This window comes from Pseudorca crassidens, chromosome 2 (genome assembly GCF_039906515.1).
Source record: "Pseudorca crassidens isolate mPseCra1 chromosome 2, mPseCra1.hap1, whole genome shotgun sequence".
NCBI lineage: Eukaryota > Metazoa > Chordata > Mammalia > Artiodactyla > Delphinidae > Pseudorca > Pseudorca crassidens.
Window position 1 is genome coordinate 22,714,267 of NC_090297.1, and position 27,578 is coordinate 22,741,844.

Consider the following 27,578-nt stretch of genomic DNA (forward strand, 5'->3'; position numbering starts at 1 on the left):
TCTCCTCCGAGATGTCTCTAAACCCAGATGAAGTTCCAACTCCCTTCTCTGAATGCCCGCTTTACCCCAGTGGTGTTTATCATTTGCAACCAGATCACAAACTCCAGGAGGGCAAAAAACACTGACTGTGTCTTCCCAGCATGTTGTACAGGGTATGGTCCATAGAAGGCAACAGGACAGCATTTTAAATCTAGGAACAGCCCCCAGTACGTCCACAGGCAGCAGTCTGGAAAGGGGCTCTCTCTCCTCCCAAGCTTGTCACAGCCTGCCACACAGGCCCTCCAGCTTCCCTCCTGCTCTGATCAATGCCTCTCTACAGTCCCTCAACGGTGGAGACCAGATCAGAACCACTCTATCTCTGGAACCTCCTATAGAGACAGGTCAGACAAGTAACGCGGAGAGTGAGTGGGACAAGGGTAATCCTGAATGGTTTTTCTTCCTGGTTTTGATTAATCCAAATTCTAAGGCGATGAGGTATCCTACACTTCAGATTCATCATGGCAAGACATTCAACAATCAGCACAGAAGAAAGAACTCTGTTCGTGAAGAGCTCATCTGGTGAGGCTCTGAGTTGCCAAATTGATTCACTTATCAGCTTGGCCATAGGAGTCTTGATAGGAAGGATTTATAAACCCCTAAGAAACTCGACTTTTTTCTGTTGGGTGAGAAAAACCCTCCAGGAAAAGTGCTGGCTACCTACCCATGGGTGAGCTCAAGGAACAAAACAGCCATTATACCATGAACTTTTTATGCTAAGAAAAAGATAGCAAGATAGATCAGGAAATGCAACATCAATTCAAGCACCATGAAATTTTGTCAAGCAAAAATAGTCTTTATTCAAATTTAATGGAAACAGGGGTCACTATACTTTGCAAGACGGGGAAAAATAAAATTAAAAAAAATTCTTTTCTTTTCTTTTTTAATATAAAACAATATAATCACAATACCAGAATATGGAACTCTACAGTTCACTTCCTATGGGTTACTGCAGGTATCAATTTTCCTCGACTGTGCTATTCACAACTTTGTTAAGTCCAAAAATATGAAACCAAAGTGGTAGGAAACTTAAGACTTAGCACTTTCACTAAATGGCATACATCAAAGGGCATCAATTCAAGGGCAAAATGGTTGAACTCACCATACCTACCTATGTCATCATTCCAGCCTTAAAGACATCCAGGTACTGAGCTCCCTGTAGGAAAGGCCAGGCCTCAAAGCCAAGGCATTTTGGATATTCTACTGTGGGCCGTGAGTAAAGGGGGTTTTCAAAGAGAAGACTGCTTTCAGTCAAGCAGGAAGGCCTGACGCCAGGAGGCTTTACGGAGAGGAAGCGCTTAGACTTAACAATTGTAGACACACCATTAGGGAGTTAAAACTGTACAGCAGTGGCATATGTTCTACTTCAATCACTTGCGCTACGGCTACCGAACATGTACAAAAGACTTCTCGGGTAGTTCCAGCTGTGGTCGCAGCCAGTTAGGACCTCGAGTGCGACCTGGATCTAGACCGGGAGCGCGATCTGGACGCAGACCTGGATCTAGACTTGGACCGGGATCGGGTTTTTGACGCGGACTTTGATCTGGAGCGTGATTCTGACGGGAGGTTTGGTTTTGATTTGGAATTGGACCTCGACCTGGACCGGGTCTCCTGATTGGCGCCAGCATCCTCACTCTCCCCTCGGCCTTCCCTCTGGCCAGACTCAGACTTGGTGTGTTCCCGCTCCTTCGAGCCCGAGCGGGATCGCGATCTGGACTGGGAGCGGTCGGCGTCTTCCTTCTTCTTCTTCTTGCTGCTGCCCGACTTGCTGTCTCGCTTGCCGCCTCGCTTCCTGCTCCTCTCGCTCTTGCTGCGGCTGTGGCTGCGGCTGCGGCTGCGGCTCTCCTCCCTGCTTCTCTTCCTCCCCTTCCTCTTGTCCTTGCTTTTGCTGCGGCTGCGGCTGCGGCTGCCTCCTTTGCTGCGGCTGCGGCTGCGGCTCTTGCGCAGGCTCTTCTCCTGGCTCCGGCTCCTGCTCACGCTGCCCCGCTTCTCCTGCGCGCCCCTCTCCTGACTGCGGCTTCTGCTTTTGCTCTTGCTTTTCTGCCTGCTGGGGCTGCGGCTCTTGGACTTGCCGGTGCTGTCGCTGTTCTGGACCTTCTCCTCGGCCTGGTCCTTGCTCTTGCTGCGGCGCTTGTCGGCGCTGCGGCTGCGGCTCCGGCTCTGGTCCTTGCTGGGGCTCCGGCTCTTGTCCTTCTTGCTGCGGCTGCGGCTCTGGCTGCGGCTGCGGCTCTTGCTCCGGGAACGGGAGCCTGATCTGGGGAGACACGGGGACGGCGAAGCCGCATGTGACTTCGTACTTTCAGGCTGCTCATGAGAAGAACAGACTAAAGCTATGTGTGGAGCTGTGCCCCACAATACAAAGCCCGGCTTGTGCTGGCCAAGGACTGCTTTCTGAACCCCCGAGACTCCAGTCCAGAGCTGGGCATCCTGGGGTGAGGGAAGACTGGGAACACCATTAACACCAAAGTGGGAAACGGTACACGTGGGCCCTGCGTGAATACCAGGAAGACCTACCTGGATCGGGATCTACTCTTAGAATGACTGCTTTTGCTGCTGCCGCTTCGGCTTCTGCTCTTACGAGAATGTCTGCTTCGAGAGCGAGATCTAGGGGAGAAAGTTTTTTTTGTTTTTAATACCTGCTGACAAAACGCTGGCTGAAAAGAGTCAATTCAGACATCCTTTCTATCAAAAAATATGCATGGCCCTGGCTGTGTCCAGGCACAAAGCTGAAAGAGAACTCTCTCCTGTGCTCTGGGCCCAGAGATCCAGTCACCCGCAAACACTCCGCCTGGATGGCCTGCCTGAAACTCATAGTGCCTCCATTCCTGAACCCACTGCCCCCCAGACCTGTTCTGTTTGCTGGGTTCCTTCCTTATTCCCACCGCTGCCACTGTTATTCACCAGTTCCTCACACGAGGAGCCACAGCCACCCTCGACTCCCCTCTCTGCCTCACCCTCTTCTGCACTACTGAATCTCCTCTCAACCTTCTCCAGTTCATCCACCTCGGCTGCCCCCCAGCAAGCCACCACCACTCTCCCTGGTTCCGCAGCAGCCCCCTAGCCAGTCTTCCTGCATACACTTTTGCCCTTCACTTATTTATTCAACTGAGACCAGAGAGCTGTTTTAAAAATACAGCTGACTCTTGAACAACATGGGTCTGAACTGCCTGGGGCCACTTACACACAGGGTTTTTTCGACAGATACGCACTACAGTACCTCACGATCTGTGGCTGGCTGAATCCACAGGTGTGGGCACTGCGGATGAGCAGGGCTGGCGCCCCAACCCCGCTTGTTCAAGGGTCCACTGTACCCTCCAAGATTAAAGAGTCTCTAATAAGCCGAGACTGTGGACTCTGTCGTTTCCTTCCAAAAGCAACCCTTGGGGAAAACGACCAATTCCAGGTGCAGGGCAGGAAAGGCAAAGACGGAGCCTCTCATCATGATGGAAAGAGACTTTCACAGATTCCTGGGCACTATCATCTATGAAAGAACTCTTGCTCAGAATGTTTCATCTGCGTCTCAACCACACCTCTCTAGACCTAACTTCCAGTTTATAGAAGCTCAGGGGATAAAGTACAACAATACAAAGAGGAAACATAAATTCAGAATGTGGGACAGTATTTAAAAAAAAAAAAAAGCTAAGAAAAGTAATTGTCATGGGGTGGGGTGGGGGGATGAGGCGGGGGACTGCTTCAGACTGAAGAGACCCAATAACCCCTTGCAATACATGACTGGATGGATCCTGGCCAGGAGAAAACACAGCTCTAAGGACAGCCATGAACAACTGGGGAAATCTGAATACGGCCTGGACGCTAGATGACTTCACGGGATCACTGTTAATGTTCTTAGGTTGGAAGACAGAATTGTGCTTATCTGCATTCTTGGAGATACATGCTGAAGTATTTGGGGGTGAAGTGTCACTCTCCACAATCTCCCTTCAAATGCTACATTTATTTATGTATAGGGCGTGTCTATAAATATACAGAGAGAAAGGCAGAATTTTAGTAACTGTTGAAGCTATAAGGAGAGCATATGAGTGTTTATGAACTATTCTTTCAACATTTTATGTTTGAAAATGCTGCAATAAAAAATTTGGGGAAATATTTAGTAAAGCACAGTCACAGAAAAATCAAACAAAACCAAAAGACAGAGAAGCCAACCTGAAGGGCTCCCAATGACCAAAGACAGAACAATTTGAGCAAAAACAAACTGACTGCAATGGACCAAACATTAAATATGCAAAGATCCAAGAACTCATTCAAAATAATACTAAACAAGCAACCTCACCACCACCTTTGGGTGTTGCTGGGCACATTCAATATACTGGAAATTGGTAAATAAAGGTATCAATTTTTATTTTCCATTTCTTATAAAAATTTATTTTAGGGTGGTAGCAAAAGGGTGGAAGAGGGAAATCATCCTTCATAGAACTACAGCCTTTAAATGCACAAAGAACAGAAAACTAGACAGTCAGAATGCTACAACCACAGCTGAATGGCTCGAGGTAACGATTATCAGCAGATGTTAATAATTCCACTATTAGGTGGAAACTGGTGCAGAACTGGATAATGGACGGCTCACAGGGATGCATGTTATCACCATTCAAAGTGGGGCATCCAGACACCACACAAGTGCTGCAACAGGAGGTACAAAGCACCTGCTAAAATACTGGCCTTACTCTAAATGCCCGCAAGACCTAACTACGACTTTATAGGAAAACACGAGGGGCAGGATAAAGGGGTGTGTTAAACATCACGAGAAGAGCACAATCTGCAAAATCTCAACTATGCAAAGATCTGCAAAACAGAAAACCGTTTCTTCCACAACTAAATGGATGGAAAATAAAAAGAGGGTGAAGGAGGATGCAGCCATGATTAAAAGGAGAATTAAGACACATGTCATCTGATTGCAATGTGTACACCTAGTTGGGATTCTAATATGAACAAACTACAAAAATACATACATATTTGAGGCAATTGGGGAAAGTTGAATACAGATGTGTTGCTGTGGTATGGCCTCATAATTTTATTTAAAAGGTTAGGGCTTCCCTGGTGGCGCAGTGGTTAAGAATCCGCCTGCCAATGCAGGGAACACGGGTTCGAGCCCTGGTCTGGGAAGATCCCACATGCCGCGGAGCAACTAAGCCTGTGTACCACAACTGCTGAGCCCGTGCTCTAGAGCCCACGAGCCACAACTACTGAGCCCGCGTGCTTCAACTACTGAAGGCCAAGCGCCTAGAGCCCGTGCTCCACAACAGGAGAAGCCACCGAAATGAGAAGCCCGTGCACCGCAATGAAGAGTAACCCCTGTATGATACAACTAAAGAAAGCCCAGGCACAGCAACGAAGACCCAATGCAGCCAAAAATCAATCAATCAATTTATAAAATAAATAAATAAATTTATAAAATAAAAGGTTAGAGATATCCACTTTATAGGCAGAATGACAGGATGTCTAGATTTGCCTTCAAACAATGAAGCAGGAGGGGGTGATGAAATAAGACTGGCAAAATAAAAGATACTGAAGCTGGATGGGTGATAAGTGTAAGGGGACTCAAGGTTCATATTTTCTCTAATGCTTTATGTATTGTTTTCCATAATAAAGAGTTAAACAACAAAACCTGAAAAGCTTAGACTAATGACTTCCCGCTACTCTTAAACCCTTAACCTGGCCTGTGGCTCAGCAGGATCTCGCTCTTCTCTGCCTCATCTCAAGCCACGCTCCTCTGCTTCCTCCTTCCCCACGACAGGGCCTTCAAAATACGCTGCTCTCTCTGCTAAAAAGGCACTATCCCCCCTCTCTGCCCACCATGTCCAACTCATCCTTTAGGTCTCAGCTTCTACGACATGTCCTTAGGGAAGCCTCTGCCAGCTCTCTGGACGAGTTGGGCCGTGTACTTTCCCTTGGACATACTTATCACAATGGTAATTATTTGCTCAATGCCCATCTTCTCCACTAGATTGAGTTTCATGAGGGCACAGAGCATGTGCGTCTTGTTCACAAATGCCTCGCCCATCTGCAGAACAGCCACCAAATAAGACAAAGTCTCCACTCCTGAGTAGCTGGAGTATCTGGGAGAGTAACAAGGGGTGAGTTGTCATGTTCACCCCCAGTAATGGTATGATTTAGGGGACCCAAGAAGAAACGTGAGAGAAGGTCACTGATACCTGCGTCAGAGAAAGGACTTTACTTCTATTTGTACTCATGACAAAAGAGTTCAAGAGTTTTACAAATAAATGTTCAGTTCAAAGTTCTGAGTAACTGGACCAGACGGAACCACGGTACTGAGACTTCAACAGAAGAATGAAAATGGATTATCTATGTGCTCATTAATGAATTTACAGCAAGTGCCAACACATCAGTAGTACCTTGAGTGACTCCGGCTCCTGGAGTAGGACCGGCGTCGTCTAGAACCAGGCTTGTCTTCAACTAATCTGATTTTTCTGCCATTGACTTCAGTTCCATCTAACTTTTCCAAAGCTCTTTTCATATCAGAGTAAGACACAAATTCAATCACCCCTTCATTTTTGCGTCCCTTGTGAGCATCTGCATAGGTCACTTCTCCCGCCTGACGCATATAATCCTGAAGAAAAACAAAATCCCCCAATAGGTTAAGACACATTTTGTGAAAATATCTAACATCATCATAATGAAAGTTTTCCCTTTCCTTTAGAAGAAATGCTAGCTTTCCTCAGAATGAAGTTGACTCTTAAGTATTTCCAACTACACACCGACCATTTACTGAGGTTCTCTGAAGTGTTAGGCATTAGGTGGGTAGTAGAGATAATAAATAAATAATTTAACTGTTTCTTTAAATAGTTTTGTTTGAATATAAAATTTTTTAGTTAACTATCATTTCCCAAATTTTATAGTGGCAAGTTCTTTGTTTACAGGAGCTTTAGAAGCTCAAGTTACTACATTTAACTCTGGTCTTTTGCATTTCATCATAAATCCTTATTGAAAACATGTATAGCTGTGGATAAATATCTAAGGTAAAAGGTAAACAAATTCAAAAATGGATTACGAAAGACAAAAAGACAACAGAACAATATTTTCCAGCTCTGGCTTTGAAGTGGAATGACCACCCATGTCCCTTCACTACTGTAAGCCTCTTTCCTCATTCTCTTTGAGGACTTAATATAACCCAATGAGAGAATACAACTAACATGACAGATAAATACTGAAGTGATATATAAATAAGAGAAGATGTGATTAGTGTTTAAAAAGAAAATGAAATCTGGGGTCTTGTGGCCAATTTCCCCATGTTGTTTATATATAATACATACTCAATAATAAACAGTTGTGGAATGAATACATGAATATTCAATAGCAGTTCATTTTTGTTATTGCTTTCCTCTCCCTCTTTGCAAAGTTACAAACACTGACTATATGCCATTTGATACTATTCCTCTACTCACTGCATCATAAAATGTTTACATGTCTTAACATACATTACATTCTTCATAATTAGTGTGTCCAATACTTTTTCTGAGGGTTTCCCAATTGCTGGGACTTCTGGGTTTTATATATAGTCCTTGGCCATTATTCATAATCTAGCAATGACCGTCTTCATGCAAAAATTTCTTTACTTCAGCTGAATTATTTGCAGGAATGGGCGCTCTGGGAAAAAGGCAGGGAGCCCATATAATTTATCATCCAAACTGGGATACATCTAAGAGTAAAGGAAGATGCTATTAAGTTATGCCACACCTGGGACTGTCCTGGGCAAGTTGAGATATTGCCATACTTCCAAATTAATAATAATAGCTGCTAACATATTGAGTGTTCACTGGATGATAGGTAGGATTTAATTAACTTAGTCCTATTTACAGCCACATGAGGTAGATACAATCGTTATCCCTATTTTACAGGGAAGTGAAATACAAGAGATTTAAGCAAACTGCTCAAGGTCGTTCAGGTAGTAAGTGAAGGAGCTGGGGTCTGAACATAAGCAGCCAGACTTCAGGACCTAAATTCTTAGCACCACCCGCACCATGGGTAAAACGACCAATTCTCAATGCCACTACTCTATAAATTTCAACTCAACGCCACCACTGGGTATTATGAATTTATACATTTTTAAAAACTAACAATATACCACCTTACATTAGTTTTATTTTTGCATTTCCGTGATTAATAGCTAGCATTTGTGCCTGGAACCATTCTAGGCTTTTTATATAAAAATGCATTCATTTCTCACAATAACTCTGAGTAGAAATGAATATTTCTCCCATTTTATAGTTGAGGAATATGAAGTGCAAGAGGAAAGTAAGTTGCTGGAGTAAAATAACTGATAAGTGACAGAGCTGGGATTCCATCCAGGCAGGTGAGCTCCAAAGTCCTGCTCTGAAGGCTCCCTTGACTTCCTGGGAAATTGGCTCGACTCCTCTCCTTTGCTGAGAGGGAAACTGCCAAACACACAGAAGTATAAAACCAACTGAGGGCGTTGGCTGGGCTCCATTTTAACCCCAAGTTTGAAAGCCTTTCTAGTTTCTACCCATAATGTTCAATCCTAACTCTCAGAATACTGGAGTCATTCCTTCAGAGAGGACAGTCCTGTTGGCAGACACTCAGTAAGGGCCTGCTGTAATACTGACAACCAACACAGTGTACTAGAAAAAATACCAGCATATGTTTTAGTCTCAGCTCTTCTGCTAAGACCAACTGTGCGAATTAACGTTTTCTGGATCTTATCTTTGTTCGCTAAAGACTGTTGACAGCACATGAAAAAAAGAAAAAAGATTTACTTTGTTATAAAGCAGAAACTAACACACCATTGTAAAGCAACTGTACTCCAATAAAGATGTAAAAAAAAAGAAAAAAAAGATGTAAAAGTGCTTTGATAAGTTACTACTTTTTGCTGAACCTAAACATACTCACTCATTTTGCTAGAGATGACTTGTTTAATGATGGACTAAAAATGAGAAGTGAGATAGGAAACTCTGAGCAACCTTTACATTTGCCCTCCTAAGACCATCCAGGTTAAGGCACGCTCAATAAGGTTTTTTCTCTTTTGAGATTAAAAACCAACACCATTTTCAAAAAACGAGCTGTGATCAGTACACTGCATGGCCAGTACACCACTGGACTGTACTTTTTGACATTAAAACTCTTTCAGGACAAATATTCAGTGAAAAACAAATCTTAGAAAAGAACATGGGTCAGATAGTCATTTTCACCAATGTGGCTCTACAATGGAAGCTGACACAAACTTGCACTAATACTGCAGCAAACTGCTGGCTGCAGTTTTTTCTTTTATTAGGGAGAAACTACATTGTTACCTCTCTGTAACATTCTCTACAGAGGAAAATTTCACATAACATAGGTTTTCCTTAGCATGCTGGCCCCATAACATACAGTAGCAGTGAGATTCCAGTGTCTTTTGTGTTCCTATGGAAACTTTAATTGGAAAATCTCCAAATGCTTTGGGAAAGTTTTCTCTGTGTGCCTGGGCCTGCATAAAATAACCTCTTTCCTTAACTCAACTTTAACTCCTGCCCAACTGTAACCCAGAAGGTTAACAGGGCCCAAACCTTTAGGTCTTGCCAGCTGCACCGACTTGACAAATTCTCCACAATAAGTCTGTATTCTGTGCGGGTAGGAGGGCCATATTTATCTCGGCCACTTCTTCTATAACCATATCCACCTTTGGAAGGTTCAAATAGATGAGATTACTTCAGTGGAGGAAAAAGAAAAAATGATACAGCACATATTCCCCTTAAATATACCATCTACCCCCACCCCAAAGAGTATATATTTTAACTCTACCCCCACCCTTAATTCTAATCTAGATTTAAAAAGGAGCAATCAGCTAACATGAAAATTTAATTTAATTTACAAAGTTGTAAGTATGTATATTCATTAATATTTATATTTAAAATTAACATGCATAAATTAAAAACTATCAACAATTTAACAATTTAGAAATAACTAACCAAATTACTAAATCAGTTACTGGTGTTACTCACAGTGATTAAAGTTTTTGTGAACATTTTATACGAAAAAAAGATTTTCAGGCACCTATTTCAGTTTAATCTCATCTGTGTCTAACCCTTGGGATCCTCACCACCCAGGTCTAATGGGGAAAGGTTGCGGTCGTCACATGGCTTCCTGTTTTTGGTCAGCCAAGGGCCACAATGGTTCAAAGAGCCACGCATGGAAAGGTAACCCAAGGTCAGCAAATGGAACAGGCAGTCATCTTAGCCTCAAAGGATTCTTTTAATTAAAACATTGAGGTCTTTGTTAAATCTATGTTAAACAATTGCATTACAGAGAAAAAAAACAACAACACAAACACACATCATTAAACATAATTATAAAGTATTAAAACAAGAAATTTATGTCATTAATTTAATTACAATTAAACATTATTAAAGATGTTTATTTGCAATTTTACATTTAAAAAGATACATAAATTTATAAAACAAATGGCTTAAATATCAATACATTTCAATGTAACATTAATTAATTAATTACTTTAAAAATTAACATTTAATAACGGAGGCATGTCACTGATACAAATGCCCTTTAAATGCTTACTGCGTCCAGAACCGTAACTGCCATCTCTTCGCGGGCCGCGGGCATGCTCAACAATTACTCGCTCACCACAAAGGTCTTTGCCATTCAGTTCATAAACAGCATCATCTGCATCTCGCAGATCATCAAACTCCACAAACCCATATCTAGAAGAAAGCAAACAAAATCCTGGTTGGCACCCTTCTGACACCCAGCTTCACTAACATTAAAGAGAAAGCAATGAGGTTCATGCTTAGCAAAGGTTAGGTGGGTTTTGCAAACTACGGACCAGCTTTCTCTTCCCTTAAGCAGAAACCACTCAGCTTTGTGCCCACAGGCACTGCAAGAGGGCAGGGAGACTTTTGAAGGCTGACTCCTGTCTTTCTAATAGGAGGCTGGCTAAATATACAGAGACCACTTCTTCTGTTCCCCAGGTAGCTGGTGGCAACTGCAAAGACCTCCACAGGGATACTTGGTATAAGGTATTAAAATACATAATTCTACAAGATTGAATATTTGCTCTTTCAAGTTACATAAAAACTCATTTTTTTTTTTTTTAGCTTTAGCCCCAAAGTGGTATCTTAGAGAACAATTAGACCTACATTTAGGCACTGTGTCTTAACTGTTAAATCATGTTTGGAATAACAAACCAGGTTTAAAAAAAAAAAAAAATCACAGTACCTTGACTCTCCTCAGTGAAAGAAAAAAATTTTTTTAAAGTTCCCATTTCTCTACCTAAACAAATAAGTCACAAGTGCATTAACTATTCTAGAAACTACCAGTGAAAAAAATCTGGAGCTATTCTTTTCCTCATGATATTCCAAATTCATTTCCATGAGGTTTTAAGTAGGCTGGAATTCTCTAAAATCTATAAACAACTGTGCAAACTTCTTTTACACAGTAGTGCTAGGAATTTCCCAGCAAACAGGTTTGGTGGTTTAACATATATCCAAAAGAAAACAACCCCCTACCCCAATCCTATTGATGCCTGCTGAAGAGTACAACTTATAAAACTAAAAGGCAAAATTTGCAAGATATTTATAAGCAAGGTTAAACAAATGCCCTACCAACTGTTATCAAGAAACTTTTAGTTTGCTCTGATGTGGCTGTGAAAAGTCTAGCTTTGTGAGCACTGCCTATACCTAAAAACTAAAACCATCTTAATCATACAAGTTACAAGCAACATCTTTAAACTCTAACAGAGCTATGTATATAGGCAGATACTGACTACCATTTCCCTCCGGGTTTACACCTACTGGAACTAAAAACAGGTTACAAGACTTGCCAGAAGTTTATCCAGCCTGACCAAAATTATTCCAGTTTCTTTAGCATGTAATGCTGTACTCAGCAACATGTTAAGTGAGAGAACTCAGAATTGAGGAATTCCTCCTTTACTAAAGATTAAAGAGTTTCTATCAAACAAGAGTCTCTCAAGGTGACAATGTACAGCTAAAAACTTTGGAGGGTTCTTTATGCTGAAATGTCTATGAGTGGCATTCAAACTTTAAGAGGCACTGAATCTCAACTCCATTAAAGAAAAGTAACACAGAAACACCCAGTGTTTAATGGGAAATGTTCTGCAATAACACAATTCAGAAGACACCTGGCTCAACTTATGGGTTATGAAATCTTTAAAACACGGTTTCACACTTCCATAAGCTGGAATTGCCGAGCAGCGTAATAAGAATGATTCTGACCATGATTGTCATATTTGGCAAAGTAAAGCCTCTCCAAATCAATACCTTCCTATGTTAAAAAGTGCTTTATGATCATTAAAAATCTTCAATAGATTAAAATATATTGCAGCTACTTTTTTCTTTCCTAAATAGAGTGAGTCATCAGGAAGCCTATACTATCATTTTTAGAGACAAAATAAATAAAAAGGAGCTAATAAAAAAATCAAATCTAACTACTTTCTGCTTTGGTTTATTCCTAAATAGATCATAAAATACCTCCTGTCCCCAAGAGTACCTTCCTTAATTTAGTTGTCAAGATTGGTTACAGGTCTGCTTTGTCCACCTGCCCAGATGCCAAGTATAGAGGGATGAGAGAAAACATCCAACACGGGCATGATAAAATGGCCTCCATGCCCCTCTAAGAGTTCACACTGGCTTGGCACCATTCAATGCCCCTAACTCATCTGATGTGATGTCATAAGGACAACGCTGACTCCCGAGGATTAAATAAAGAAGTCACAGAACACCCCGTTTTCTTCAACAAGCAAGTTACTTAGCCACATTTTGGGGATATCCTAGTAACTTATTAAAACAGCTGACTTAAGATCAAATTTATTTCACAGAAAAATCTTGGCTACTACTCTGTGAAAAGCCACAAAATCTATTTGGAACATTTTAGTGTCAAAGTCCAGTCCAAGGATTAAATCAGGAACCTGACTGTCACTTCTCTCTGTCACTGACATGCTGGGTGGGCCTGGAAGACTAAACCAAATATACTCCTGCACCATAAACCATACCTGATAGGATTCCTGTTCTGAGAGCAAAGTAAAGACCAGATCAGTGTGTGGTTGTTTCTACCACATCACTGTTTATTTAGATCAGTTTTACTGCAAGAATCACTTCACTCGGTAAGTAACTGGAGTAATTGGTAAGTAAGTGGAGTGAATGGGTTCCCCAATTAAGGCAGGAAGACTAGATAGCAACAATAAAATGGTACTTAATATTTATTAAGTAATCTCTATGTACTAAACAATGTTATCTTATTTAATAATCACAATACCCAAGAGCCAGGTACTGTTATCTGTTTTACAGATGAGGAAACTGAGGCACATCGCATTAAACAATGTGCATAATAAAACAGCAAAGCTGACATTCAAAGCCTGTGGCATGACTCCAGAACTCTACCTAAGACTGGAGCAGCAGGAACTGGCCTGGGTTCTAGTCCTGGTTCTGCAATAAACCAACTCTGAAAAGCACATTTAAATCATTTTATTTCTCTGGATCCTAGTTTATCCGTGAAATGAGGGAGCTATACTATGTATCTCTGAGGTTTCTCCTAACATCAAAAGTATGACAGTTAAAATGAAAATTAGTCTTCCTCTGGCTTAACAATGGGATGAAATTTTAGTTTTATTTAAATAGTTTAACTGTCTCTGAATTAAATTCTAGTGCCTTTAAGAAAGCAAAGCTCTTCCTGGTAACATGGGAGAATCTTTCTAAATCGATCTTAACATCCCTTTGTGCTTTAATCTCCTCTCCCAAAAAGTACTCTCCTTTTGAATCATTTGTCAAAGGAGGGATATAAAATACACGCATTCATGTGTGCACACACTATGTGTCGGCATGTGTGTATTTACGTAGACATATCTCTGGTGTGACCTGTAGATAAGCCTTACAAACATAACCCAGCAGATAAATCTCTCAATTCTAGCTGCAGACACCCCTCCTCTTCTCTATTAAAAACAACCATCTTTCAGTAATTCTAGTATGAGAATGAAGAAGATGAAGGAATTCAGGAGAATGAATCTACGACAAATTAATAAATCCCTCTAAGGTAGGGACTGATAAAAACCAAACCAAACCAAAACCCCACCAATATGCCTCCTCTGGCTTGACTCCCAGATGTTGTATCTTTCGACCTTTCTCTCTACACCTATGTGAAAGAACAAAAAGCATGGTCTAACTATTAAATGTAAATTTTTTCAATTAAAAGAAAAACTCCTTTCTTCAATGTTTCTCTGCTATTGCCTTTTCCCACTCTTTTCCTCTAGACCACATTTAATCCCAACAAAAATTTAGTCAAAAAATGATGGCCGAGGAATTACTGCCATTTTCTAAGAAAAGTGGGCACCATGATTCTTACCAACTATAGATAGGTATTCTGGATACCACAAACAAAAGCCACGTTGAATTACGTGGGCTGTTCTAAACTTTAGTCCATTCTTAAACCACTGCCAATGTGCTGGTCTTCCTCATTCAACAGCTGATGTACTACTGCTCAGACTATCAGTCAGAACTCTGAAATTCTAGAACCGGAATGACATGTTTTTAAAACTAAAGTACTCCAAGACTTCAATTTTCAAAATGTTAATCACACTTTTTCACCCAAGAAAAATTACCACCTGAGGTTGTGTTGTTGCTGAACAGTCTTCCCCTGATCTAATAACCTACATCAATGGTCCCAAATACCACGCTGTATGTCCTACTAAAGAGGCTGGGGAGTCTACCTCACCCCTCCAGAAATGGCTTAGGGCCATCTCCGTCTTCCAAACATCTTCACTGAACAGGGCATGACTAAGGGGGTGCGCACCACCAGCTGACTGACGGGGCGTGGGGACGAGGAGCGAGGGAAAGCAAGCCTCCATGCGTGTGCCTGCTGTCACCCGCCAGTACTGCTTACCGCCGGGGCACGCCTTGGATGTTCTCTCTATAAGAAAAATTTGCCCCTTTCCACGGTGGATCTCTGCTCACCTTTGTCCTAAAACTGTGCCACATGCTTTTCTTTGTATGTGGACATGACAGTCCTCAGCCAACCATCAGCAGGATGTGAGTTTTGTTTTCCCAATGTGGTGAGCCATTCCCACATTCACTCATTTTCCTTGCAAGAACCGAACCTCTCCATGGCTGGTCAGGATTAGGGATGTTGCTGTAGCCAAGGAAAAATTTTCATCTGTTGAAGGTAACCCATGGGGTGGCTTGAACCCTGAAACTAGGGTCAACAGCAATGTACTTTAAGGGCAGAGCCCTTAAATCTACCCTGAAAGAAACGGCATTCAGTGAACAGGAATCAAACAGCTCTCTTTCAAAGCACTCAGTGTTGATCCTAGGCTTCAGCCAGCTTGTGTTATGAGGTGAAAAAAGTTAGGGCACACTAACAGGATAGTAATAAAAAACGGAAGTTCTCGCTCTCTGCATAAAGTGCTTGGTAAACTGCAGAAAGACACTTCTGCAACCAACTCTCTAGTGCTCAGGTGAGGCCAACTCAGAGAAAGCTTGTGAGTGACAACCATGTAAGTGCCCCCAATTCCAAAGGTCTGCAAAATTCCAGGGAAGCAGTGGTCAGGCCCTCAAAGTAGAATTAACCAATGTCACATTCACTGCTCTGAGTCACGGATTATGGTTGCAATTTGACTATCCCAGTAACCGAGGGTTGTTTATAACCCACCACTAGGAGCTCCTACCACACAAAGTGGGTTCCTGAGATCCTTTTTATCCTGAGACAGGAAGGAGGCTGCTCTGGGCATTCCGGCCTCCCTCTCTTTAGCCTCAGGAGGGAGGGCCATCACGGCCACCCGTGGAAGGTGGATGACTTACCCGTGCTCACTGAGTGGCAGAGCTGGGGTGCGGCTTCAGGGCTCACCAGTACCCAGTCTGGGGCTCTTTTCGCGTCGGCAAACTGGCAGTTCCCGCACACCAAGGGCTCTCTGCTTAGAGCTAGTGTGGACTCCTGGTCTGCAAACGTTGGCCACAGCTCAGTCTGCACTTGATCTTTCCCCACCTTCAAAGAAGAAAACCTACCTCATGATTCCTCTCTTCTCGGTCCCCTGACCACCTGATTCACTCCTACAAACACTGTCATTGCCTTTGGCTGTTCTTCTCTGGTTGCCCACTTAGTGCACTGCCTAGTTTTACAGTGTGCTCTTTCTGCTGGGCCCCCAGGGCGGTCTCTTCCTGTGTGATCACCTTCCTTCGTTCAAGAATATGGCTATTTTTACTTAGTCAACTTGTCTCTTTAAATGTAGTGGGGAAAGTCAGCTGCTTTATCATTCTTTTGCTCAGAGGTCTATACTGACTCCTAAAGATCTTTGTTGATGCCATTCTCTAAACCTGGAATGCCTTGATTACGCAAGGTGAATCACAGCAACCATCTTCCATAGACTTGAGAATTCTCTTTCATGAAGTCTCAGAAACTTGCCGGACTCTAAGCATTTTAGCACTGTCTTTAGCATTAGCACTTCTATTCAATTTTATGTTTTACATGATAATGTTTTGGTGACCTTTCAAGCCTTGTTCTTTTTCGTTTGTGCTTATCCTCTCATTTGATTATGAGCTCTTTAATATTAACAAAGGCTAATATTTAGAACAGTGCCTGGCACACAGTAAATAATTCATCTATAATATTTCATTCATTCCTCATATCATATGCGAAGAATGCACTACTACTACTACTATTACTCCCATTTTACAATGAGAAAAATGAGACTGGGAGAGGCTAAGCAACTGGCTTGTAGTCAAGGCGCTCCTAAGCGGTATAGCTGGATTAGAACCCAGGTCCATCTGACTCCAAAACCCAAGCTCTTAACCACAAGGTCACAGTGCCTTTGTAAAGGCAGCTGTTTCTTTTCTCCCACAGTCCTGAGCACAATCCTTTGAAATTCAACAAATGCTGCTGCTTGACTTGATAATCTAACCTTAGATAAGCCAGGCTGTATTAACGTTTTTTGATACAGCTGGGTCAATTCTCCAGAGGAAAAAAGAAATTGATCTTGGGGCAGGTGAAGAACCCCTAAGCTTGGAGTATGTGACAACCAGGTTACTTTCACTCGTCTTTTGGTTCCCATTAGCCAGTGTCAGCCATCTGGTCCTTCCGAAAACATGTGTGGGTTCAGAACATAACAGACTAGAAGAATAGAGGAAAAATAAGATTATTCTGTGCAATCCCCATTCTGGAGGCCCCATATTAACCCCTGGAATCTGTCTTTGGTTTTAAGGCTCAGCAAAAATTAGACCAGCATAGAGATGATGGAAGGTTTGGCCTAGAGGTGGTAGATGTGAATGGATATTGACAGTATTATGTATTTAAGAATGCATTTAATTAGTTTTGTAAGGAATGGTGACCGGGACCAAAAAATATAAGCATGAATGGTGTGGGAAAAAAATGGATGAGAAATCAAAGAATGCTATAAAGTTTACAGACTTCCAATTATACAAAGATTATGGCAGCAACCAGAAAAGTACTTTGCAGATGACAGCCATCTATGATCTGATTTAACTCCAAACCACTATTAACATGACTACTCTAGCCCACCAGGACTCTTTCCCTTTTCAAAATCCTTTATAATAATGTTCACAACTCTGAGATTTACTCATAATCTCATAGATGAAGAAATGAACGCTTACAGCAGTTAAGTAAAGGCTACCCAACACCTGGGATTCTTCAACCCTCGGTCCTAACCTAAAATCAACACTCCATCACCATGTTCTACTATCTCCACACCAGTGGAAAGAAGTGGTCCACAGAGCAAACAGTTTAAGAAACACAAGCTTTAGCACAGAAAATCAGTTACATCAAATTATATGCTGTGGAAGACAAATGCCCACATGAATATTAGCATCTTATGAGAAATATTAAATGGCAAGAAATACCATTTCTGCATCTGATGTGTACTAATTAATAAGTTGTGAACATCCTGTAAGCTAATAGTGGAACCAAACCTGTATGTCAGTTATCAAAATTTTAACACCAGTCTAGGAAAATAGAGAAAGATAACAAATCATTAAGAAAATACCAGCCCATCTCTGAAGGAATATTCACATACTGGAGTGAGGAAAAGAGAACAGAAACAATCATTATTCTAAAAACTAAGTGATAATACAAAATTCCTTCAGAAAGCAGGAGGAAGAGAGGAATCTGTACCCAATTTCAAATCTAGTCTTACTTTGTAACTGGTCTATGGGCATATTTGCCATTTTGTTTCAACTATCCAAAAGCCTTTCAAAAATGAACTAAGCAAATTCACTTTTACTAGGCTGCTACCATATTTCTACCCTATAAAATGGGACTACCTGCAGGAAGCAACATACTTGCAAATAGTTTGTGGATCAAACTATCACAACCATAACCCCTCTGTCATAATGAAGTGTTTCACTGTGACCTTTTAAAGTCAACAGGGCTGCTTTCCTTAAAGGGGAGCAAACATAATCATACCCGTGTACATTTCAATTTTCTGACACTTATCCACACTAAGGGTAAATGAAATTAACAGGTCTCACAAGAAAAGAGATCAACTATTCCCTGATGACACACTAAAGCTCAGGAAGACTCAATCACAAATTAAAAACAATTTAAAAACTCAAGAGATGAAAGTCATATTGCTAATTTAGAATAAAACTCCTAGAACGTAAGATAGAATCACTGTTACTTGTAGTTAATGAAGTAAAGGTGTACACTCAGCAGACAACACTACCTGATTCCACACCAAAGCTACAAACAAAACCAGTTTGTACTTACCTCTAAAACCACACTATAGGCAGGGTAACAGGTGTTAAAGCCTCTTAGAAATTATGCCTCTTGGGACCATCTTGGCTGTTTCCATGTCCCTCATAACCACCCCACAGTCCCTGTTTCTTTTTCTTTTTGGTTAAAGATGCCACTCCCCATGCTATTTCTTGGGGATGCCCTTCCCTTGAAAATCAGTCATTTAATTCACTTTATATTTTAATGGATGTTTCAAATTCCTTAAACATTAATGGATCAATAGTTTCATTTCATCCACATGAAATAACTTTTCTCAAAGTCAGTTCATCTGGTCTGTGGTTCCTGACCCCTCACCCAAGCCTCCTGCTCACCTCTTTCACTCCTGACGGCTGAATTCAAACCTCCCTCCTCCAGTTTCCCCCTCTCTAGGCCTTGGAGGTCTGTGTTCATGGAGGCCCCCATCTGGCACCCAGGAACAAGACATGGTTGGGGCCCTGGCGGAGGGCCCTTTAAGTGGCTCTTCAGGCATCATGTGCAGTTCCAGGACCTCTAGACTTTCATCTCAACACACAGGGAAGGTCATGTAGGGCATTGCCTCAAAATACAGGTGTGCAAATCCAGGGCACAATCGACCCCTCACCTTCAGGACACTCCAAGACCAGACAGCCCTAGCTATGACAACAGGGCAGAGACTGTTCACTGCATTTACTTGCATAGATCCTACCCTGGTCAGCTATCACAAAGCTGATACCACCCTTCAGCTCTGCAAAGAGTAGCCTGAGGAGAATCAGTAGCAGTCTGTCTGGGGCCAACGTCATAAAAAAAATAGCACCTGCCTCACTTTTGGCAGTAACTTGGCAGCTTGTTGGAAGCCTCTGCAGAGAGACTAAGGACTTCAGGCTGTGGAACCTGAACTACCTTCTCACCCTTGGAGGCAAGCCCCAAAGGACAGGAATGAATCGTCTGGAAGGAAACAGCACGACAGCAACTTTGGCTGACACTACCCATGCTCTATCTGGTATGTGAATAAAAAAGATCTTCAGTTTCCGGAGTTGTCAATAACTCATTTTGTAACCTTGGCCCTGTCATTTAATCCCCCGTGCCTCAGTTTCCCCGTCAGTACAAACTAGAGACAACACTTATTTTAAAATTTCAGTGTTAGTTTACAAACTTATAAATACCACCCCCAATAGTATTCTCTCAGATGCTTGGAGCACCTTTCTTCCGAGGATCTCAAAATACAATTTGCGGGCTTCTCTGGTGGCGCAGTGGTTGAGAGTCCACCTGCCAATGCAGGGGACACGGGTTCGTGCCCCGGTCCGGGAAGATCCCACATGCCACGGAGCGGCTGGGTCCGTGAGCCATGGCTGCTGAGCCTGCGCGTCCGGAGCCTGTGCTCCGCAACGGGAGAGGCCACAGCAGTGAGAGGCCTGTGTACCGCAAAAAAAACAACAACAAAAAAAACAACAACAAAAAACCAATTTGCTGTTTAGGTTACTTCGATGTATCCAAAAATACCGTAAACCCAAACCACATTTTATCTAGTCTACATCCTGTGCCTACCTTTTAAGAAGGGAAAAATACTTCACATGGCCTTTTTATTCATGATACATCAATAAGGAAGGGAGGAGCAAGCTATTAAACTGAGGAATAGGGATTTTAAATGACATGGCCAAGTAATTACAGACGATGTTTATTCTTATCACAAACTGACTGGGAAACCAGGAACAAGGAGTGGAAGTCTCAAGCCAGGGCAGTTTAAGGTGGTAACATTTGGTCAAACCGCAGCACGGTATGGTTTCTTGGCAATGACTTTTCAAAATGACAGAAATTTAAAAATTACCCATGGCTTAAGAAAAGAAGTAACATACCTAATATATTTCGGGGGCGAGGTATGTTGACCTCAGCAAGAGACTTCAGTACAAAAGCAACTTGGTCACATTTGTAAGTTACATTCGATACTATGAATAAAACAATGACAGAATGCTACTTAATCCACAGCCCTGTTTCTCATGATTTCTTATTTGTTTAAGAAAAAGCTCTTGGTTAAAACACCTGAAACCATTTCACCTGTTAAATTAGCGAAGACTCTAAACAGTACGGCCGGCGCAGTGGTGGCGAGGCTGCCATGACGGGCGTGCTCACGCACTGCTGGTATAAGTGTAACTGGCACAGCTTGGCAGGACATTTGGCTATACGCATCAAGAGCTTTCAAAGTGTTCACTCCTACTGTGACACATGAATTTTACTTCATAGACTCCGTCCTAAGGAATGACTAAAATGCAAAGTTTTTTGCACGTGATATCCATCACAAGGTTATACAGAACAGCAAGAACTGAGAGACAGCCTAGGAGGAATGGTTGGGTAAATCATGATATAGCCATACAATGGATTTTATGCAGCCCTAAATGATGTTTATGAGAAAGATTTTAATGTAACAGAAAAAATATATGAGAAAAATTAAGCAGAAAAAGTGGGACATCAAATTGCACATAAGACCTTGTCTATGTTAAAAGGATTCTTAATGATACCTCTTTTCTACTTTCTGCTGTTGGTATTGTCTAAATTATCTACAATGCACCTGTATTTATTTTCTAATCAGTCAAAAACTTATTTTCTAAAAAAAGTTCTTGAACCTGTTATGCTTGGTAGGCTAAACAGATAAGGCTTAAAGGCTGCAAGACAACTTCCTAATATATATTTTTAGACATTCTATTTAAAAAGTCATAATATTAAAAAATTATGATCAAGAGTAGTTGAGAATTCAGAAAAATAGGAACTCTGAAATACGGCAGGTGAAAATATAAACAAATACCATGGAAACCAAAAGGTAGCAAATGTTAAAAATGTGTACACTCAGCTCTCCATATCCTGGGTTGGCTGAACCCGTGGGTGTGGAGGGACGACTATGGGAGTTGGGCATCCGTAGACTTGGGTACCTGCAGTGGGTCCTGGAACCAATCCTGTGATTATACTGAGGGACAGCTATATACACTCTGACTCCAAAGTCCATTTTCGGGAATCTGCCCTAAGATTTACATAAAGGATATTTGCCACAGCGTTATATACGTGTAAAATAGTGGAAAACCAAAGACAACCGCAATGTCTTGCAACATGGTTTTGCTTATGTACATTAAATAGTATTTATATGTGGGAATACTATGTAGCCCTTAAGAATTAGGTTGTGGGAGAACACTTAACGACAAAAGGATCAGGCTGTTAGGTAGAAGCTGGTTACAAAACAGAACGTACAGTACGAATCCAATGTGAAAAAGGGAGGCGGGGAGGCTTAAGAAGTGCATACACCTGTGTGCGGAAAAAGACAAAGTCTCAAAGTGCCGATACTGTCATCTTTCATTTTTTGTCCTCTATATTTAAAAAAATGTACAATAAATATGTAAAATGTTTATAATCAGAAATAAATACATACTATTTTGAAATGTTACACAGATTAAGTATGGGCTTTTTTCCTTTTTTTTTTGGCCACACCATGCAGCTTGCAGGATCTTAGTTCCCTGACCCGGGATTGAACCCGGGTCCTCAGCAGTGAAAGCACAGAGTCCTAATCACTGGACTGTCAGGGAGTTCCCAAGAATGGGTTTTTAATACTAAACTACCAGTTCAATTAACCAGAAACCAATAACCTGGAACATCAATTATATTTTCCTTATTGCCTCTTTAAAAGACAAGAAAAACAAGCTCTCATCAAGGATTCAGTCAAAAGAGAAAATCTCTTTGTAGGTTCTGGGGTTGGCAGAGATTCATCCCAGTATCTCAGGCCTAACAGTGCCCTACAGTGCTCAGGGACAAAAAGAACAACGACTTGACTCACTGAAAGCCATAACATATTTAAAATATTAACTAAGGGGTAGCTTCTACTTGAAGGAATTTAAAACAGAGGGTGAAAACAAAAAACTTCTTGGTAATACTTAGATATCATGAAAATCCAACTACACAGACCAGGACATCCCTGAAAATTCCGGCTGTTCACAATTTCACTGTCTGTAATATGAAACAAAGGTTCTGAAATTTATAGCCAAGTTTCCTTGGAGAGCTTTAATTCACACATTTAACCAACTAAAACAAAAAACCAAAACCCCCCCAAACCCTCAATGGTTTGGGGGTTTACCTGTCCAGCTACTAGGCAAAAATAATCTTAGGATGTGATATGTTTCATTCATTGACTAAAATATGGCAAAATTAAAATATAAAGATCTGAGACCAAAACCACAATATTTTGTGGCAAAATTACTGTACTTAAAAAAAAATCTACATTTTACATGAAAAAAGTGATTTACTAATAAAAAAGAAAGCTCACAGAATTCACAAATAATCAAAGACAGCAAAAGTTACCACAGAGTTGGAAGGCTGTAAACAGCTGCTAATAACGTTGCTTCCTTGACCCCTGGCCCACCGTGGCTCTTGCTGGCGTTAGTGTGGCACATACAAATGGAGGAGACCAGAGGGGATCTGGAGTGGCCTATGTTGTGGTGGGAGATTTATGTCATGTTCGTGGTCCCAAACTAAACCATCCTTCCAGTTCTCTAAAACTAAAGCAATCTAGATTAGAGTTACCTGGTACAATAAAAGCAGGCAATACACTACTGCATACATCTCCCTTCTCCTAATCCCAAGAGGGTCCATAAAATGTTCTCCTGGATACTAAATCTCCTTTGGAGAGCTCATCTGCTGCCTCATTTGGTCAACTTTCTATTATACCACTGCTTTATGCCTACTTAATTAATTCAGAACTTACCTACAACGCTTCAGCTCAATATAGCTACTGTCTACTGATAAATCTCACTTCTACAAATTTGAACTCTTCAGCAATTCTTCAAAGCCCTAACCATCCAAAATCTTTTGAGTTTCAGTTACTAATAATCACAATCCAGATATGTTAAAAAGGCTTCTCAAGGGGCTCTACTATCCTTCCTATGTTTCCAGGACTATAAGCTTACACATGTTGCTAAATTATGCCCTCCTTTCAAACTCCTCTGTGCTAATGCCATCTAATCCAGTCAATTGCTTGAAATACATCTATATACCATTGGTCCTTTGTTCAGAAGTCATTTTCCTCTGCAATGATTCCTGAATGCTACCAGGAGGTGCACCTGTTTGGTGACTGTCACACCTGCCTTCAAATCCCTAAAATGACTCCCCATTCTTCATTCCCTTGACTTTCAATCACAGATTTCATGCATACCATGGTTTAGCAGCACAACTGTAAAAATGAATAGTTCCCCAAGAGACCCACGTATTTAGGGTCCTGGAAGGATCGATCGATTCTTCCTCTTAGATCACCATTTCTCAGGCTGCTCAATTATTCCCTCCAGAGCATTTGAACTACTATCCACGATTTTGAATGTCTAGTGTAAAATCTTACAGTTGTTTCTGATTTATGTTGTTAAACTTCTAGATCATTCATGAGACTCAATCCAAGCTAGACTGTTTATTATATCTCAAAATTCTTCCTTATTCTACCATCACCAGTTATGACATACACTATTCCCAGACACTTCAAGCCCCAGTCAATCCACACTTCAAAGCCTATTTCAGACAAACCATTCCAAGTTTCACTTCGTGAGTTTAAATTGAGAGCAAGCACTGCTTAACTCAAAGTGTATGTTATAACCACAAGCACTTAATTCACTCAAGGGCAGAACTGGTTTTCTGCCTCCTCCCTTCATTTAGCACAGTAGAGGCATCTTGTCGGTTATCAACATATTTGTTCCATTAATTAGCTTTCCTATTAACATCAACATCATTTTCTGCTCACTATCACTTGAGTAACCTTAGAGAACAGACCTCACCAAATACGCTTCGTGTTACTAAACACTTAAGCTAAGATGTCTCCTTATGATCAAGGTCAAATCCCTTTGATTATAGCTACCATTTACAGCTATGAGCCAAATGCTTTACAACTATTATCTCTAATCTTCCTTTTCCTGGTGGATGAGGAAACTCAGAATCAGAGAAGTAACTTGCCCATAGGTAGTAAGTGGTGAAGCTACGATTTGACCCAGGCCTGTTTGCTTTCAAAACCCATGCTTTCCCCACAAAATTTACTGTCAACTTAATTGGGCTCTGAAGAAAACTGGGAGTTTGAACTTGACTGTTCAGACATATGATATGTATCACAAGAACAACCCCCTGCCCACTTTATCTAGTATGTTTAAGAACTGAAAGCTCTATTGAACAAAATGAGTAACTTCCTAAACCTTCTACTCTAAAAGAAATCAGCATTCATAATAAACACTTGATGGAGGACATTTTCCTTAGTAAGAAGGTGATCTTCCTAACAATCAATTTGAAATGACTTGTTAAAATTTTAAACTCAGCCAAGAGTTTGAGTACATTGTAGCTTCCAATTTTTCTCAAATGCTCAACTTAGGTATCTTTTATAACTTCTCAAGTGTTAGTTGCTAGTATTACATTGGGGAGTAAACTCTAGCTGTATCAGACCTGTTGCAAAGTAGATCTTAAAAAAAAAAAAGAAAGCCAAGAGTTCTTCTAACAGCCAAGGTTTAGTACCCTAAAATGCTTCCCCCACTCCTTTTATTTTTTATATCCATGTCTTTGAAGTCCTACCTAACATTTCCCGGTTCTCACAGTTTTCCCCGTAGAATATCTTCTCCAGGGCTGACTCCTCATGCTTCCCCTGAAACTTGTAGCCCCTGCGGGCCCTACTCTACCAAAGTAGATTAGGAATACAAGTAACAGACCATACCCGGGTGGGTAGTAAGTTAGCAATTTCCTAAACTGTAGGTCTCCGTCTACATCAACTAGTTGACTAGTCACGGGGGCCACTATTCTCTAACAAATTCTACAACGACAAAACAATTTTTTGGCAAGTTGGAGAACGGAAACCCCAGCATGGAAACTCTGTACGCAGTCTTGAAGATAGCAGGCTAAGACTTTAATTTACCCTTGTAGAGGGAACGGTGAAGGCTTTCAGCACCGCAAGCCGATACTTTCGAAACCGTCCCTAGACTACTCAAACTAGAGTCTCCCGCCCAAGAAAGTGTAGCACATGGCAAGTCTAAAAAGGGCGTCCCTTCAGAGCTCCAGTCCCCGGGAGAGATGCGTTGTGACCATCTGATCCATTAGACTGGGGAAGAGGTGAAAAGGGAGAAGGAAATCTGTTTGTTTCCAGCAGCCCTCAGAGCGGGAAAGGTCGGTCTCTACTGAAGATGAACCAGGCTCCGGCTCCAGCGCCTGGGAAGGAAAAAGCCAGGCCTCCCCGGAGCCCTGGAGCTGTGCCCTCCCTCCCAGCGCCCCAATCCCACTCAGGTTTTCCTTCTTCCCGTCCCACTCAGAGCCTCACCATCGCTCCCATTATCCCTCCAACACCCCCACCCGCGCAGGCGCAGTGGGAACTGGGGCCTACCCGCGCCCCCGAGGCGCCGCGACTATGGCGGAGCCGGAGCAGGCCGGCAGCTCCGCGCGGGGTAGGCGTCCTACTCCCGTCCCCGCGGCCACCCCGCCACCGCCGGGGCCCCGTCCCCACCCGGCAGGCCCCTCTTCCGTCCTCCTCACCCGTTCTTCAGATCCACCTCCAGGATCTTCCCGTAGCCCTTAAAGAAGCGCTCCACATCGCGCTCCCGGGCCTGGTAGCTCAGGCGGCCGATGTACACCCGTGGCATCCCGGCAACAGCTTCGGCGGCGGCGGCTTGGCCTGGCCCCAGCCCCCCTAGGCGGCGGCCGGCGAAGCGAAAGCGCGGCGACGGCGGCGGCGGCAACGGGCGGGCGGCGGGACGGACGCAGCCGAACCCGGCGACGTACGCGAGCACGCAGCTCGCGAGCACGCGCCTCCAGCCTCCCCCGCCCTTCCCGCAAGAGGAGGGTAACGGAAGGGAGCGCGCGTTCGCTTCCCGCCCGGCCGGGGCTTGCCGGGGGGCGCGCCGGCGCGGGGCGGGGCCAGGTGATCGACAGGCGGCGCGGGCGGTGCGGGGGCCTTCAGTCTCCGGGCACGTTCTCTCGCGAGCTTGGCGCGCAGCGCCTGCGTCGCCTTCCGTAGCCCGTTGGCTTTCCTCCTTCCCCCCGGAAGTGTCCGCAGCTCTCCCATAGCTCTTCGAATATTTCTGCTTTTGTCCTTTGATCCGGGAGTGGTTTCGGCTTTAGAGTAGATTTGGAATTGAACCTGGCTTCTAACCGTCTAAGTATCTGACCTTGGTGTCGTTATGCGCCTCCCTTTTGAGCCTCGTTTATCTTCTCTGTAAAAGGGGGATAGTAATTCCAGCCTTCCAGCGTTGTTTTGAGAATTATAGGCGTACTGTCCTCAGCACATCTTAAGTGCCCAATAAAGTAACGCCAATATTACTTTAAAAATAGGATGACTTGCTTCAGTGGAAGCGGTGTGGAAAGTGGAGAAGGCTGGAACTTTGGAGCTAGAATAGGCTTGGCACTGGCTAAATTAACTGGACCAACTTAACCTATTTTCTTTTAAATCTCTTTTCTAACTTGTAAAATTAAAATAATTTATCCCATCTCAATGGACTACAGGGTAACTAAAAGTATATGTGGAAGGGTTTGAAACAGTATCTGGAACATGGTAGGAGCTCAATAAATATTGGTTCCCTTCTCACTAACCCAGTTTACCTGGAACCACAAAGGAGTTTTGTTTCTTTGCTGTTTTTACTTTGAAAATTATATGTTGAACGGATAATTTATTAACTGGTTTAAATGATATACAGTGAAACGTCTTCCCATCTCTGTCCTCTGGTGGCCTAGAGGCACAATATAATGTTTCTTAAATGTCCTTTCAGAGGTTTTACACATGTAAAGCAAATGGTGGTGGTGTACTATACATACAGTTCTGCACTAAGTATAATTTGAAAATCATTCCATTAGAGTACAAAAGGAGCTTCCTCAGG

At 42.4% G+C, this 27,578-nt stretch overlaps 1 protein-coding gene across 1 annotated transcript; it reads right to left on the reverse strand.

The window, feature by feature from the left end:
* Positions 1–811: 811 nt before the first annotated feature.
* On the reverse strand, positions 812–26,486 carry SRSF4 (serine and arginine rich splicing factor 4). The gene is made up of 6 exons (XM_067725174.1): positions 26,242–26,486; positions 10,576–10,718; positions 9,570–9,682; positions 6,405–6,619; positions 2,551–2,640; positions 812–2,290 (listed from the first exon to the last, which is right to left on the reverse strand). Exons 1-6 carry the CDS (start codon positions 26,346–26,348, stop codon positions 1,477–1,479), a joined length of 1,482 nt encoding a protein of 493 aa, XP_067581275.1. The 5' UTR covers positions 26,349–26,486; the 3' UTR covers positions 812–1,476.
* Positions 26,487–27,578: the final 1,092 nt, after the last annotated feature.

Coding starts and splice junctions, on each gene's coding strand:
- SRSF4 (XM_067725174.1), bottom strand. CDS start 26,348: ATGCCACGGGTGTACATCGGCCGCCTGAGCTACCAGGCCCGGGAGCGC. Junction 10,719..26,241: donor GAGGTGGATCTGAAGAACGG/GTGAGGAGGACG, acceptor GCTTTCTTCTAG/ATATGGGTTTGTGGAGTTTG. Junction 2,641..6,404: donor AGGAGCCGGAGTCACTCAAG/GTACTACTGATG, acceptor TTTCTCCCCTAG/ATCTCGCTCTCGAAGCAGAC.